The sequence below is a fragment of the Haliaeetus albicilla genome, chromosome 8 (genome assembly GCF_947461875.1).
Source record: "Haliaeetus albicilla chromosome 8, bHalAlb1.1, whole genome shotgun sequence".
In the NCBI taxonomy this organism is placed as follows: domain Eukaryota; kingdom Metazoa; phylum Chordata; class Aves; order Accipitriformes; family Accipitridae; genus Haliaeetus; species Haliaeetus albicilla.
The window spans coordinates 31,725,241-31,740,234 of NC_091490.1; the positions used below are offsets into that span (position 1 = coordinate 31,725,241).

The following is a 14,994-nucleotide window of genomic DNA, read 5'->3' on the forward strand; positions in this document are numbered from 1 at the left end:
AAGGGCCAGCGGCCTCGTGGCGAGCTTCGAGACGAAGCCTTCGAGACTCCTGTCTCAATTTTAGCCGCCTTCATGTATCAACCCGCAACTCTAGCCTCACTCAACATGGTGGAAGGAATGGCCTTACCGGAAACGGAAGTGCTTAGTGGCGCGCCGCTCCTTGCCTGGAAAACTACACTTCCCATGATTCCGCGGGGGGCGGCCCACCTGCACACGCATGCGGCAATGCGGCGCCTGCACCCTTGGGCGCGTCGCGGCCGGTAGTGGTTAGGCCGGAAAGCGCAGCGGTTGCTTCCAAGATGGCGGCCGTGCTGCAGCAGGTCCTGGAGCGGGCCGAGCTCTCTAAGCTGCCCAAGCCGGTGCAGGGGAAGCTGGAGCGCTTCCTGGCCGATCAGCAGAGCGAGATCGACGGGCTCCGAGCCAGGCATGAGCGCTTCAAGGTGGACAGCGGTGAGTCTGGGGAGGGGGAGGCTGGAAGGACGGGAACGGAGGTGAGGGGGCAGCGGGAACGGGGCAGGCCCCGGGCTGCTCCGTGCGGAGGGGGCCGCGCTGCCCAAGGGCTGCGCGGTATCCGCTCGTCCCGGTGCTCGGGCAGAGGCAGCGGGCCTGCGGCTCGGGTGCGAACGGGTGGGCTGGGGTCGGGCCGGGTGCCCCCTCCTCCGCCGCGCGATGTCGCGGTCCCTCCTGATGAGAGGAGGGAGGGATGGAGGGAAGCTTGGGCCTGACGGGTCGTTGTTGTCTTCGAAACGCTTTCGGGGGGTGACCTGGGGCCTCTGAGGTGGGGGTGTGCGTCCTCTGGCTGCGAAGGGGCCCTGAAGTGGGGGGCATGCCCGCTGGCTGGGAAGGGACCCTTCAGTTGAGACCTGATAGGGTTTTTTCTCTCACTTTCGCTTGGCAAAAGGAGTCTGATTTTTTTTTTTTTCTTTTGCAAAGGACTATTCAGGGTTAAAACTACATTCGAAATGAGCTTAAAGAACAGCCTTTAATCACATTTATAACAAGCATTGGTATGCTTCAGACCATGCTTTGATCCTAGTTGTGGCAGAGAAATAACGATTCGTTTACCCAACTCTCAGATAGCCTTAGGTTTATACTTTTGCTGTTAAATTCCATGTTGAAGACCATAACCTCTCCATATAAAATGTTCCTGATAGAATCAACGTTTTTATATTGATTTGGAGGTTACTACATCACAGAAAAATAATACCAGTAGGGAACTGGAGTAGAGAGGACAGAAGAATGTAGATGAGTGTAAGCGCTGGGCAGGCTTGTGAATATGAGTTAATGTATCGGGTAGGTGACATACGTCTGATGTAAACTTTACTTCCACCTTTCCTTCAACCTTTCTGTCTCTTTCATGATAAAAATCTTGCTAAGGTGAATTAATAAAGTGTACTGTAAATTAAGGTAGCCCACTGATTTAAGCAGGTTAGTCTCTTTCAGGTCCATTCTTCTCATATATGGCTGGAGGGGCAGCATTATTTGAAATTGTAAGGTATGATAGGAAGCATAAGATGAATAAAAGTTTTTCAGTGCTTCCTTAGAAGCCCACTGTGCCTGAGAGTGAGAATAGTTCTGCTTTTACTAAGTATTTTACAGTTAAGCTCTATGACACAGTTACTGTTTCAGATAACCAAAATTTAGATCTAATTATTTTTTTCAGTGCTATGGGATATGCAGCATAGAGCACAAGAGTTCATTTTAAGAAGTGTTCATTAAGAGTTTTCTAAATCAAATCTTTGATACCTAGGGTTATGTGGATTTTATTGTATGTGTATAGAAATATGCTACAGGTAAAAGAAGTTTTAAGTTGGTGAGACCACACTGCATAATTTGCTGATAAAATGCTCTCTAGCTACATCAATAATGTTACAGAACTATTAGAATTAGTTAGGCTGTTAATTTATGGATCATTGCTGGAAACATACCACTTTCCACGCTAACAAAAGTATTTTAAACAATGTTAACTTAATGTGGAAATGTATCTTTTTTGCCTTCAAAAATACTTTTTTCTCCAAATTCTACTGTAGTCTTATTATTTTTAGATATTTTCTTTATAAATACTGTTCTTTAATAAAGATGTCCATTAATAAGGATCCTTGATAAAGGTGAGAAAGAAAAAGAAATGTTTATTAAGTGAAATTGAGATAACATTGTTATTTTGCAGAACAACAGTACTTTGAAGTAGAAAAGCGTCTGGCTCAAAGTCAGGAGAGACTTGTAAATGAGACACAAGAATGTCAAACTCTCCGTGAGGAGCTTAAAAAACTTAGTAAGTATGACTGCACATTCTGAAGATTGGACAGGATATTAATTCCTTAGTCTAATGGTATGCTGAAATGCTTTAAGTTTTAAATAGGAGTTCAAAATCCATCTATCGACTACATTTGTTGTTTCTGCAAGTAGAGAGATGTTTTGCTTTTGTGTTCAAATCGGCTTTTTTTAAATGGAACTTTTGTTCTAATGGAAAAAAGAAACAACCTTGGTTTCTGATTTTTGTAGTAATAGTAGTACAGTGGGTTACGTATTGATCTTCACAATAAATGCCTCTACTCTGAGCATTGCATTAGTTTGCCACAATACTACCTAGTCCATCCACAGCAAAGTCTTGAATTCTATTTTTTTCTTATGTTGTTAAGGGAAGTTTTGGCTTAATTGCATCTGGAGAGTGAATTCTGTCATTATGTTACAGTGGAGGTCCCTCACTACTATTTCTTTTTATCCAACAGATGAACAGTTGAAGTCACTGAATGAGAAAAATAAAGAACTTGAAGCTGCTCAGGATCGCAGTGCAGCCATTCAGGTACTGGAAGAGCCTGTCGATAAGTTGAAAGGCTTTGGTTCACCTGTCTCATTGCAGAAAAGAATGCAATCAATTTCCAAACTGGGCCATATCAATATCAGTATAAATATGTACTGGTGTACGTATTTACATGTCCGTATGGCTGTGCGTACAGGAAAATAGTGTGGGTTTTTTAAGTAAATGCTGGTGGTTTAGTAAACTGAATTACAGGTGAACATATGTCAGAGTAGGTGCTTTTATTTCAGTCTGGATAGATTGTTTCATTCTAGCTGAAACCTGTTGTGAGGTGACTTTAAGCCGAACCTCAAAAATTGGACAAAGGTGTGAAGAAGAGTTGTGTTTTTTCCCCCATCCTTTCCCACACTCTGGCACAGTTTACCTTGCATTATGCTCAAAAGTCATGGGGTTTCAGGATGAGTCACTTCCACTGACTGATCCAGCAGACCACTAATTTTAAAGCAGGAAGCAAAAACATTATTAGAGTGATTTCTCCACAATGAGAAGACAGATCTGATTGTTTCCCCAGAGGGGCTTACCTGGGCCTAACTGAAGTGGTTTGTACTGACACCTTAGAAGGCAGAAGCAGTACTATAGCCTATAAATGATCCAAGAATATTGACTTTTATTTGATTTTTTTAATTGATTTTTTGCATGTGTTCATACTTTGGTTACTCTTTTAACTCTTATATTTAACAAAATAAAACTGTTTCAGTGAAGTCTTAACTATCAAAGCTGTCTTTCAAAGAATATTAAAATTAGATGCAGTTTTGAACAGATCCTGTTGCTTCTTTTGGATTTCTATTAGGCCTTCAGTTCATTTCATCTACTCTAAGTTCAATGGTTTTCATTCTAATCTTCATTCAAATACAGCTAGAACCAGAGGGAGTCTTGTGGCAGTCTGGACTTGTCTATGCCAATTGAAAAGCAAAGGCATGAAAACTACCTATTCAGTATAGAATCATTTAGGTTGGAAAAGACTTTCAAGATCATCGAGTCCAACCATTAACCATGCCTACTAAACCATGTCCTGAAGTACCCCGTCCACTCACTTTTTGAATACCTCCAGGGATGGTGACTCAACCACTTCCCTGGACAGCCCATGCCAATGTTTGACAACCCTCTCAGTAAAAAAATTTTTCCTAATATCTAACCTAAATCTCCCTTGCCTCAACTTGAGGCCATTTCCTCTTGTCCTATCTCCAGCCACCTGACAGAAGAAACCAACACCCACCTCACTACAACCCCCTTCCAGGTAGTTGTAGAGAGCGATAAGGTCTCCCCTCAGCCTCCTCTTTTCTAGACTAAACAGCCCCAGTTCCCTCAGCCGTTCCTCACAGGACTTGTGCTCCAGGCCCCTCACCAGCTTGGTTGCCCTTCTCTGGACATGCTCCAGCACCTCAATGTCTTTCTTGTAGTGAGGGGCCCAAAACTGAACACAGGACTCAAGGTGCGACCTCACCAGTGGTGAGTACAGGGGAACAATCACCTCCCTGCTCCTGCTGGCCACGCTATTTCTGATACAGGCCAGGATGCCGTTGGCCTTCTTGGCCACCTGGGCACACTGCTGGCTCATATTTAGCCGGCTGTCAACCAGCACCCCCAGGTCTTTCTCTGCCAGGCAGCTTTCCAGCCGCTCTTCCCCAAGCCTGTAGCGCTGCATGGGGTTGCCGTGACCGAGGTGCAGGACCCGGCACTTGGCCTTGTTGAACTTCATACGATTGGCCTCAGCCCATCGATCCAGCCTGTCCAGATCTCTTTGTAGAGCCTCCCTACCCTCAAGCAGATCGACCCTGCCTCCCAACTTGGTGTTGTCTGCAAACTTGCTGAGGATGCACTCAATCCCCTCATCCAAATCATTGATAAAGATATTAAACAGAACAGGGCCCAACACTGAGCCCTGGGGAACACCACTTGTGACCCACCGCCAACTGGGTTTCACCCCATTCACCACAACCCTCTGGGCTCGGCCATCCAGCCAGTTTTTCACCCAGTGAAGAGTACACTTATCCAGGCCATGAGACGCCAGTTTCTCAAGGAGTATGCCATGAGAGACAGTGTCAAATGCTGGTCTTGAAAGCTGCGTGATACCTCTCTCATCTTTGCTGTCTAATGTTATGTGATAGTGGCATTTAGCATTTAAGCACAAAGGGCCAGCTGGACATTAGTATCAGAGTGATTTATGGGGAAAAACAAAACATTAATTGAAATATGTTGGCTATTAGGCACTAGAAGAAAGAGGTACATTAACCTGCCTTTGTTTGAATTCCATACCCCGACATGATAGAAAAAATGGAAGCAGCTATGCTTTCATACTATGTAGTTTAGATTGATTCAGCTGCCCACTATAAAAGCCTCTTATCCCAGTTTTCAGTTGGCTGGGGTAACTTACTGTGGTTTAGCATGCTTCTCTGTGATGGTAAGTGTGCCAAGGTGGTATAGTGACTATAAACTGTTATAGAAAGTTGATCACATTTCTTTATTGCTCTTTTGCTGTTGTTTTTTTTTTTTTCAGAGCCATTTAAGTAGAGAAAAAGAAGAACTGGAAGCTGAAAAGAGAGATTTGGTTCGAACAAGTGAAAGACAATCTCAGGAAGTTGAACATTTAAACGGTATAGCCAAGAAGATATTAACAAAATATTTCACGTGATTTTGCTAAAGACATGCTTGAACAATTGAACTGATATGGAGTATCCAGTTTGTATAGGCAGCACCAAGTAATGGATTAGCAGGAAATAGTATTTAGAGAAAAGGAAACAAGGAAGGAAATTACATGCTAATTGCAGAAAAACAGAGCAGTTTAATGCTTGGTTTTGTAAATATAAAAACACATTATACAGTATCTTACTGTACAGTATACAATCACATACATTATATCTTGCTTATTCTCATTCTTTACAATTTAGTTAAGCTGAGTAATTAAAGCTGTTATCCAGTTAGCTTTTTTTAACACTGATTTCCCTCCTCCAGAGGATGTTAAACGCTTAAATGAAAAGCTTACAGAAGCAAGCACAGAAAAGGTGAAACTTCAGTTAAAGTTGGATGAACTTCAAACATCAGATGTTTCCATGAAGGTATGTAGTACTTTATATGCATAGTACATGTTAATGTTCTAATAAGTAGTTATTAATATGTGATGTAATCATCATTTTGTCATTATTGTCTTTGAAAGTAGGTCAAGTGTACTCCTGTTATTTATAACAAGTTATTTTATTATAAAATTGGTGGCTGTGACTGGAAATAAGATATATATTTATAGAAGGCAAGGGGGCGTGAAGTTGGGCAAGCATGTCCAAATCTCACTGGTGGCAATGGTGGCTGCTCCTGCACACTAGGAAGAGCAACTCCAGGTCTGTGAAGGCAGGTAGAAAGGAGAAGAATAACTGTGAACCTGCACCATTTCTCTGTAGGCAGAATAAACTCCATAAAAAGCTGAAAGAGAGGAGAAAAGAGAAGGAAAACTCTGATACTTTAGTTTATTTCCTTTAACTAGATATTAATCTAGTTAATGTTCCCAGCTAACATAAACTTTCAGGAAACTAACTCAAGTTTCAAGAGACTGGTAAGTCAGTATTACCAATGTAATAAGGAACGCTGCCTGTCATTTGGTGCTATTTACCAAATTACAGTACATTTTTGCTACTCCTACTCTGATCGTACTACTTTGATTAGCTTCTTTATTTTCTGTGGAACCAGTAAAATTACACTATGCAATTTTCTTTTTAGTACCGTGAGAAAAGGTTGGAGCAAGAAAAAGAACTACTACAGAATCAAAACACGTGGCTGAATGCTGAGTTGAAAGCCAAAACAGATGAACTTCTACATACTGCCAGGGAGAAAGGCAATGAAATCTTGGAGCTTAAATGTAATCTGGAGAACAAGAAGGAGGAGGTAGTGTAATTGCTGAGTGCTTTTGCCATTTCTTATAAATTATACCTCCTGATTAACTGTATTAAACCGAACTGAGTACTTTAATAACTGTATTCAAATAAAAAAAAAATAAATGTTTTGCAATTAATAAGGAGGTGTTTTTTCTTTTAACTTGTGATTTTTAAGGAATACGTACAGTTACCATTATCTGGATTAGAAAAGTCAAAGATTTTAATTATAAGCTAGATGTGTTGGAGTAGCTGATAACAAAGCTTTATAACAGTATAATGCTATTAAAATGTATGGGAATACAGATCTTAAGAAGGGAAGGGACAGAAGGATCTGACTTAACATTCTTTGTGGGTTGGAGTGATAATATTTTTATTTTCCTGCAACAAAATACATGGCAGAATCAATGGCTGTATTTTGAAAATACACAGTTTCAGTGAGCTTCTGTTTGAGTACCTGAGCAGTTTCTTTAAAAACTGACACTTGGTCAGGTTTTCTGTGGCACTTAGCTCCACTGAGGCTTGTGGGTTTGTTTGGTTATGCATAATTGGAGCAATTTGGAGACTCTCACTTTTTCATTTAGCTGAATGCGTGGGAGCAAAGACTTAGAAAATGTAACCATTTATGCTCTTTCTGGAACTTTTGGGGTTTTTTAAAGTAAAAAACAATGAGATGGGTATTTTCCAAAATAAACTGGACTAGAAAGACAAATCTATACATAGTATTCTCATTTATTCTTTGAACAGGTTTCCAGAATGGAGGAACAGGTAAACAGCTTAAAACAGTCAAATGAAAATCTTCAGAAGCATGTGGAAGAACTTTTGAATAAACTGAAGGAGGTAAGATGACTTGAAGTATACATGAAACAGCATTACAGTTGCTTCTACAAATTAAAAAAACAAAATGTGTGAAACAGAAATAGTGGAATGCTCCCCCACTCTGTCTCTTCTTTAATTTACTAGGCAAAAGAACAGCAAGGTAGTATGGAGGAAAGATTCCACAATGAACTGAATGCCCACATAAAATTATCCAATTTATATAAGGTGAGTTTATTGATTCTGTTATAAGCATATACTAGTATTACTTGGGGATGAATCTTAGCATTAAATGTAATGCAGGCCAGTTTCAGGGGTTTTTTTCCCCACAAAATGTGGATCTGGGAAGACTACTTTCCACTGCAAAACACTGTGAAACATCCAAAAGGTTGTTCTTTGCTGCTGTCTTAGGGAGCATTTGAAATCTTACGTTGCTTGGATCATTTTGTAAATTAAGCAAAACTGGGGTTAAAATAGTAATTTTATGCTAACTGTTTTGAGGCTTCATGTTGGATGAAAGTGATGTGTTGGGAGGTAAAGGTTTGTATGTAAAATATGACTATGCAAGAGATTTTTCTGAGTTTGGTTAGTAGAAGTTCATTTCAAATAACACTGCAAGTGTTAGCAATCTGATTAAGACACAGCTGAATGTCATGTATTGTGTCAAATAAGCACCACCCAAAGAAGTAATTTTTGTTTGTTTTGTCAGCTCAAAGACTGAAAAATATCCTGTAGCATATTGACTAAGACAAAGTCAGCTAAAGAGGACAACTGATTGCTCTTTAGTTTACACATATTAGATTCATAGGTTAATGAGCTCTGTTTCCTGAGTTTTCTTGCATAGATACTCACATAAACATTCTACCCTGTTTAACTGTGAGGTCTACATTAATACTTGTCTGATTAGATGTAAATTGATGTCCCTTTATTGAACAGCAAGTCAATAGCTAACTTTTCTGGAGCATAATGTATTATCATTTACCTTTTAATTTGGTTTTGGTTTGGTTGGTTGTTTTTTATACTCCTACTCATTCATGCTTTTATTATAGAATCACTGATTTGAAGGAGCTTAAAGGTTTGTCTTCCGCTTAACATAGGGTTTGCTATGTACTTGTAACTTCTGATGTATTTGTCTGACCTGATATTAACAGCATCAAGATTGAGTGCCCTTCCATGGGAGCATTTCTGAGACTTCACTGATTAGCAGAAGTTGAATCAACTTTATTTCAGTTATCTCTAATGGATTTGTGGAATTGCTAAAGTATTGTACAGTCTTGCACTTGTGAGATCACTAACTGGAAGCAAAGCAAGTTTATATAAGATTCCCTAAAAATACCAAATTTTTCAGAATTATTAAAATTGAGTACTCAAAATTTCTCCAAATTTTCTTTAGCGAAGAGAAGGAACAAAGCCAGCACCAGCTATAAAGCAGCTAAAGGGCGTACATTTTATTTGTATTCGTCATATCAAATCAACGTCTGACACTTCTTACTCTCAGATGGGCAGTTTGCATCAAAGTGAGACTTAATCCAAGTGAAAAGAGAATTGTCCAGTCTAGGTGAATCTTTTAGAATTTTACTCAAAAATCTACATGTTCATAATTTTTTGTAAGTTTGAGCTTTCTTATAAAAATATAGTTGCTATGGACTAAAAGGTAAATAAAATGCTTTTATTTAGAGTGCTGCTGATGACTCAGAGGCAAAGAGCAATGAACTGACAGGAGCTGTAGAAGAGCTGCACAAGCTCCTGAAGGAAGCAGGTGAAGGTAAGCTGTGAGTAAGAAACGGCAAATGCAACAAAACAGTTGCGCTCCTTCGTAGCTGTCTTGATCCATTGAAAAATAGATACTGAGCGTTTATGAAACGAACTTCATCAGGCTTTTGGGATGGTGGAAATATCAGTTACTTTGTAACAAAAATTTTATGTGACTATTTGAATTTACTTGGGGCAGGAACTATTTTCATATATACCTGGAATTTTACTTTGGGTTTTGATGAGAGGATTTAATTTTGCAAGGTATGTCTTAATTTTAGTTTCTTGTTTTAGATTCCTTTTCACTGATAAAAGGACAGTTCATATTTTAGCCCTCTCCTAAGCAAAGGTGATAAGCAGCAGTTCATGCTTCTGTCATGCTACTGAGTTTTCTTATTAGCATGAACTTCTGCAGATCATACAAAGTTAAATTTAAAGTACATATGCAAATTCTGATCTTTTTAGAAGGAAAAAAAAAACCCAAACAAACCACCACTTGTCTGATTTAATTTTAGCTAATAAAGCAACCCAGGAGCATTTGGCCGAGGTGGAAGAGTCAAAAGCTGTAATGGAAAAAGAACTGAGAGAGAAGATCAGTAAACTGGAAAAGGAGCTGGAGAATGCTAATGATTTACTGTCCGCCACAAAGCGCAAAGGTACGGATAACACTGGGAACTAAAATACGGAAAGCCTCAGGCTTTCTATCATCTTGCATGAAAATACTATGCTGAATTTCTGCAGGAAGTAAGTGCATTCATCTTAAATCATCTTTGGTCATTTCTAATCATGAATTTTAGAAGCTTTTTCATGTATATGTGTGTGTATGTGTATATATATATGAAAATACATACTTCCCCCCCCGCCCACCAGAAAATGCATTTCTATCAAAATGTTTTTTTAAGTTTGTTTGTTAATCTGACTTATCTTTTTAAAGAAAAGGGAGAGGAAACATTTCCTTAAGGCTGAATTGTCATGCTTTTAATTATTATCTAGAGAGGGGAGTAGGGATGATAAACTATTCTTATTTTCCTCTTAAAAAAAACAACAACAAAAGAAAAAACAGAAAAGCTCTGTCCTGAAATGTCTATCTAACATTAAATCTTGCTCAGTATTCACTGTTATAATTCTGTCTTTTTATGTTGAAAAAGAATAGTTTGTTTGCTATATATAAGTAATTTCTAAAGGAAAGAGAGAGCAGAGCACAAAGGAATGGAGAGGCATGAAGTGTGTTTGCTGTATCCCTATGTTAATTTATGAAAGTAAACCAGTGCCCTGGCAGTTTGCTGAGAAATCTGATGTTAAGCTTTGCTCCCGCTGTTTCAGTTGCTTACATTCAGAAATGATCTAAATTTTAAGAGTCTAATAGCAAAAGCTTTTCAGCATTTCAAATTAAACTAGTAAGAGACACTGATAATGTATGACATGGAATACTGTACGTAATACCAGTCACTTGCACATGTGTCTGTATATTAAAGATTACAGAAAGCTCTTAAACCAGTAACTTTAAGGGCTTAAAATAGTAATTTAAAATACAGTAGTTATAAAGCACAAAGGTGAATGAAGACATTCTTTCTATTAATAAAGAATATTTATGATGGGAATTATTGCAGCTTTTTAATGGTAATTGGTGGGATTATATCTCCAGGAGCCATATTATCTGAGGAGGAACTGGCAGCTATGTCTCCCACTGCTGCAGCAGTAGCTAAAGTAGTCAAGCCTGGAATGAAATTAACCGAGGTAAGTGAGAAGAAACTTTGGTTTCAAGGCCCTTGAAATGCCAACAGAGAGATGCTAATCATGTAAGGGTGCAGACTTTATTGACTCTTTTGGATTTGGTGTAATGCCTGACTGAAGTTGACGAAATCTTTTCATGCGTTTGAGGCAGACTTTACTGGCTAAATTATTAGGATTTTTTTAACGTACCTTACAGTTTTTCTTTAGTAGATCAAAACATTTGTAGGCTCTTTAAGTTCTTTTTCTGAAATACAGGGGGTTTTGTGCACATAAACTTATTTTCTGTATGCATTTTTGGCAGGAGCTTTTTTTTTTTTTCCTTATTTACATAATTTTTTAATCTGTACAGCTGCACATTTGGCTTATACGTGCAGAAAAATTTAACATAATCGTTGAATGGTTTGGATTGGAAGGGACCTTAAAGATCAACCCACCTGCCGTGGGCAGGGACACCTTCCACTAGACCAGGTTGCTCAAAGCCCCATCCAACCTTGCCTTGACCACTTCCAGGGATGGGACATCCACAACCACTCTGGGCAACCTGTTGCAGTTCTTGCCACCTTCACAGTAAAAATTTTTTTCCCAATATGTAACCTAAATCTACCCTCTTTCAGTTTAAAACTGTTACCCCCCGTCCTATCACTACACTCCCTGTTAAAGAGTCCTTCCCCAGCTTTCCTGTAGGCCCCCTTTAACTACTGGAAGGCTGCTATAAGGTCTCCCTGGAGCCTTCTCTTCTCCAGGCTAAACAACCTGAACTGCCCCAGCCTCTCCTCATAGGGGAGGTGCTCCAGCCCCCTGATCATCTTCATGGCCCTCCTCTGGACCCACTCAAGCAGGTCCATGTCTTTCTTATGCTGGGGGCCCGAGAGCTGAACACAGTACTCCAGGTGGGGTCTCACGAGAGCAGAGTAGAGTGGGGGAATTGCCTTATAATGGTAGGTTGTACATATTCCATGGTTTTTTTTTACACTTCTGTTTATACAATTTGTATTTTCATTTTGGTTTTTTTTGGTCATTTTGTCCAGCCATTAAATTACTTTCTTCTGTGCTTGCTGCTTTCTTTTGTGATACTAGTTTTGATATTTCTGTTGTCTTAAACTTGCGTAAGATTTGTCCCTTTTACATAGAATTCTTCTATTGCACACAGTTGAACTATAAAAGTTTGCCATTTTTAAATTAATAGGGATAACTGCTTTGCCATGGTATGAGTCCTAAAAACACATTGTTTTGAAAGTCCAACTTGTTTCTCTGAATTAAGTTGTATGACAAGTTGTATGAAATTCTACTGCTTTAAGGTATGAATTGTATACTTACCAGTGGCTCTTTTTTAAGAGGTCTGTCCAGGTGTATCAAAAACAAAACCAAAAAATCTTTTGTTGCAGCTGTACAATGCATATGTAGAAACTCAGGATCAGTTGCTTTTGGAGAAGCTGGAGAATAAGAGAATCAATAAATATTTGGATGAAATAGTGCAGGAAGTAGAAGCCAAAGCACCCATCTTAAAACGTCAGCGTGAAGAATTTGAGCGTTCCCAAAAAGCTGTTGCTAGTCTGTCTGCAAAGCTTGAACAAGCTATGAAGGTCAGTATAAAATAAAAGTGCATGTAAATTTCTGGAAAAAATGTATTTTTAATTCCTTAATCCTAATGGCTGTCAATAAATGTAAAAAATTGATCTTTTAGTCAACTTTTATTGTGGGAAAATATTTGTTGAACTTTCTAGCTTCCAATTCAGTGGGCTGTGCAAAGAATTTTACAGAACCAACATTTTTCAGAATTTTTTACAGTGAAGGCTTAAATGTGGTGACTTATAATCTCTGATTTTCTGAGAGAGTAGAATTCTTTATAAACAAAGATTAGTATTTGTCCAAAGAAATAAAATCGGACTTCGGTGCTCACTTCCCATTAACTTTAAGACATACACTAATATAGCATGAAAGAGTGTAGCTTTTGATTCCTAAACATTTGGAGTTTATTCTTTGGAGTGTTACTTCAAAGTAATAAAGTGCAGTTTGATTCGCAAGGCATGTGTCTACATGACATTATCTCTCTGGAAAGGAATGTGTTGGAGTTGAATTGCTACATGTTACTTAATGTTTGTATCCTCACAGGAAATCCAACGATTGCAGGAGGATGCCGATAAAGCCAATAAGCATGCCTCTCTGCTTGAAAGAGAAAACCAGAGACTGGAAATACAAGTAAAAGACCTTTCACAGCAGGTAGAACAAATGTTGCTATGGTTAAATGTACTATTTGCAATTTATTTATTAATATGGTGCTGTATTTCTGAAGTTTACTTTGAAGTTGTGTTCAGCCACAGTAATGTAGACTTTGGTTGTCATAAAAGTCTTAGTGATGTTAAAAGCTTATCCTTAGGGCAACGTGGTATTTCCATTTCTGTTTACAAAGTTAGAGTAAGTTTAGCTGCATAGAAGTGCTGCTGCTTTGCGATAATATTGTTAAACATCTGACATGGAAAATTCAGATATAGATAGATAGCTATATAACTTCTTTGTTTGATTGGAACATCCTGTGATCTGTTCGCAGAACTGAACACAGACTATCTACTTCTGACCTTGATGTGGTTTCCTTTTGTCAGACTGTTTTTTCTATAATGTAATTATCTTACAAGGTTTTATTGACTGTAATAGTTTGTATATTGTAGGAAAAAAATACTTAATTTCCAAGTACTTTATTTCTAATGTATTGTTTTTCAGAGTGAACTTTTGAGTCTGTGTGCAAGTCTTACACTGGAATGTTCTCTTTCAGATTCGTGTGCTTTTAATGGAACTTGAAGAAGCTAGAGGCAATCATGTGATTCGTGATGAAGAAGTGAGCTCTGCTGACATCAGTAGCTCTTCTGAAGTGATATCTCAACATCTAGTCTCTTACAGAAATATTGAAGAACTTCAGCAGCAGAATCAGCGTCTCTTGGTGGCTCTTCGGGAGCTTGGAGAAGCTAGAGAAAAAGAGGAGCAAGAAACAACATCATCAAAGTAAGCTATCTGTTCCTTCTAGTAAACTGTTTATACTAAATAGTAACAGAGATTTATTCAAACACTTTTCAGTTTTTTGCTTCTGATTGTTATTAATTGTGTGCACCTGCATATGTAAGTGCACATATGCTCGTGAGCAGCTGTGTAAGTCATAAAGGCAAATTGTTACTAAGCAACACTGTCTTCAGGTTTCGATTAAAATGGCTTCATAGCTATGTATCTTGTAATAGGTCCTCTCATCAAAATCCAAAGTAAAAATAATTGTCGGTCTTTTAGTGAATGTGATTTCACACAACAGAGCTGTTTTTCGAAAAAGAAAAGTTTTCATTGCCATTAGCCGAACAAAAAATTACATATGTGCATGTCTAACTCACTAGCTGTAAAGCCCACAGATAATGTATTTCTGTATTAAAATAAATAATCAGCAGCCTGATTCTCTGCTTATGCTACTGACTGTTGTTTGAAGTTATTCACGTGAATAGAATTGTCTCTATTCTGCTTTTCATGGAAGAGGCCTACTTCCTTTGTCATCTACAAAATGGCAAGCCCAAAGGCCAGTCTTCCTATAATTTTGCTCAAAAACCTCAGTGGTGCTTAACTTTCAAAGATGCAATAAATGTACACTGAAGGACTATGACAAAATGTAAGGGTTGTGTCATCTTGGTATGCCTTGCTGTGTGTGTCACTGAAAACAACTGTTGTTGGTTTCAGAATTTCTGAGCTTCAGAGTCAGCTTGAGGAAGCTCTTAATGAGCTGGAAAAACTGCGTGAATCGCGTCATCATCAGTTGCAGCTTGTTGAGTCCATAGTTCGTCAGCGTGATATGTTCCGCATATTGTTGGCACAGACCACAGGAGCTATCATTCCCTTGCAAGGTAAGCTTCATGTTTCTGCACCATTGGAGAAAAAAAAAAAATTGTCATTTTTTATGAGTTTTCAGTAATGGTGCTGTAATGGTACTAGTAACTTCTGTTAATCTAGTATTCAACTTTTACCCTTACTCACTGGAAAACCCGT

The 14,994-nt window shown here is 38.7% G+C and overlaps 1 protein-coding gene across 2 annotated transcripts in view; it reads left to right on the forward strand.

Moving 5' to 3' along the window:
• Positions 1–246: 246 nt before the first annotated feature.
• Positions 247–14,994, forward strand: part of TPR (translocated promoter region, nuclear basket protein) — a 44,377-nt gene continuing 29,629 nt past the window's right edge. For both annotated transcript variants that reach the window (XM_069789564.1, XM_069789565.1), the window contains exons 1-15: positions 247–450; positions 2,168–2,272; positions 2,730–2,803; positions 5,316–5,412; positions 5,771–5,874; positions 6,527–6,691; positions 7,426–7,518; positions 7,642–7,722; positions 9,172–9,259; positions 9,762–9,902; positions 10,892–10,983; positions 12,366–12,563; positions 13,093–13,200; positions 13,751–13,977; positions 14,689–14,852. In XM_069789564.1, coding sequence (XP_069645665.1) covers positions 300–450; positions 2,168–2,272; positions 2,730–2,803; positions 5,316–5,412; positions 5,771–5,874; positions 6,527–6,691; positions 7,426–7,518; positions 7,642–7,722; positions 9,172–9,259; positions 9,762–9,902; positions 10,892–10,983; positions 12,366–12,563; positions 13,093–13,200; positions 13,751–13,977; positions 14,689–14,852 — 1,888 coding nt within the window. In that variant the 5' untranslated portion in view covers positions 247–299. The remainder of the gene's footprint in view (positions 451–2,167; positions 2,273–2,729; positions 2,804–5,315; positions 5,413–5,770; positions 5,875–6,526; positions 6,692–7,425; positions 7,519–7,641; positions 7,723–9,171; positions 9,260–9,761; positions 9,903–10,891; positions 10,984–12,365; positions 12,564–13,092; positions 13,201–13,750; positions 13,978–14,688; positions 14,853–14,994) is intronic.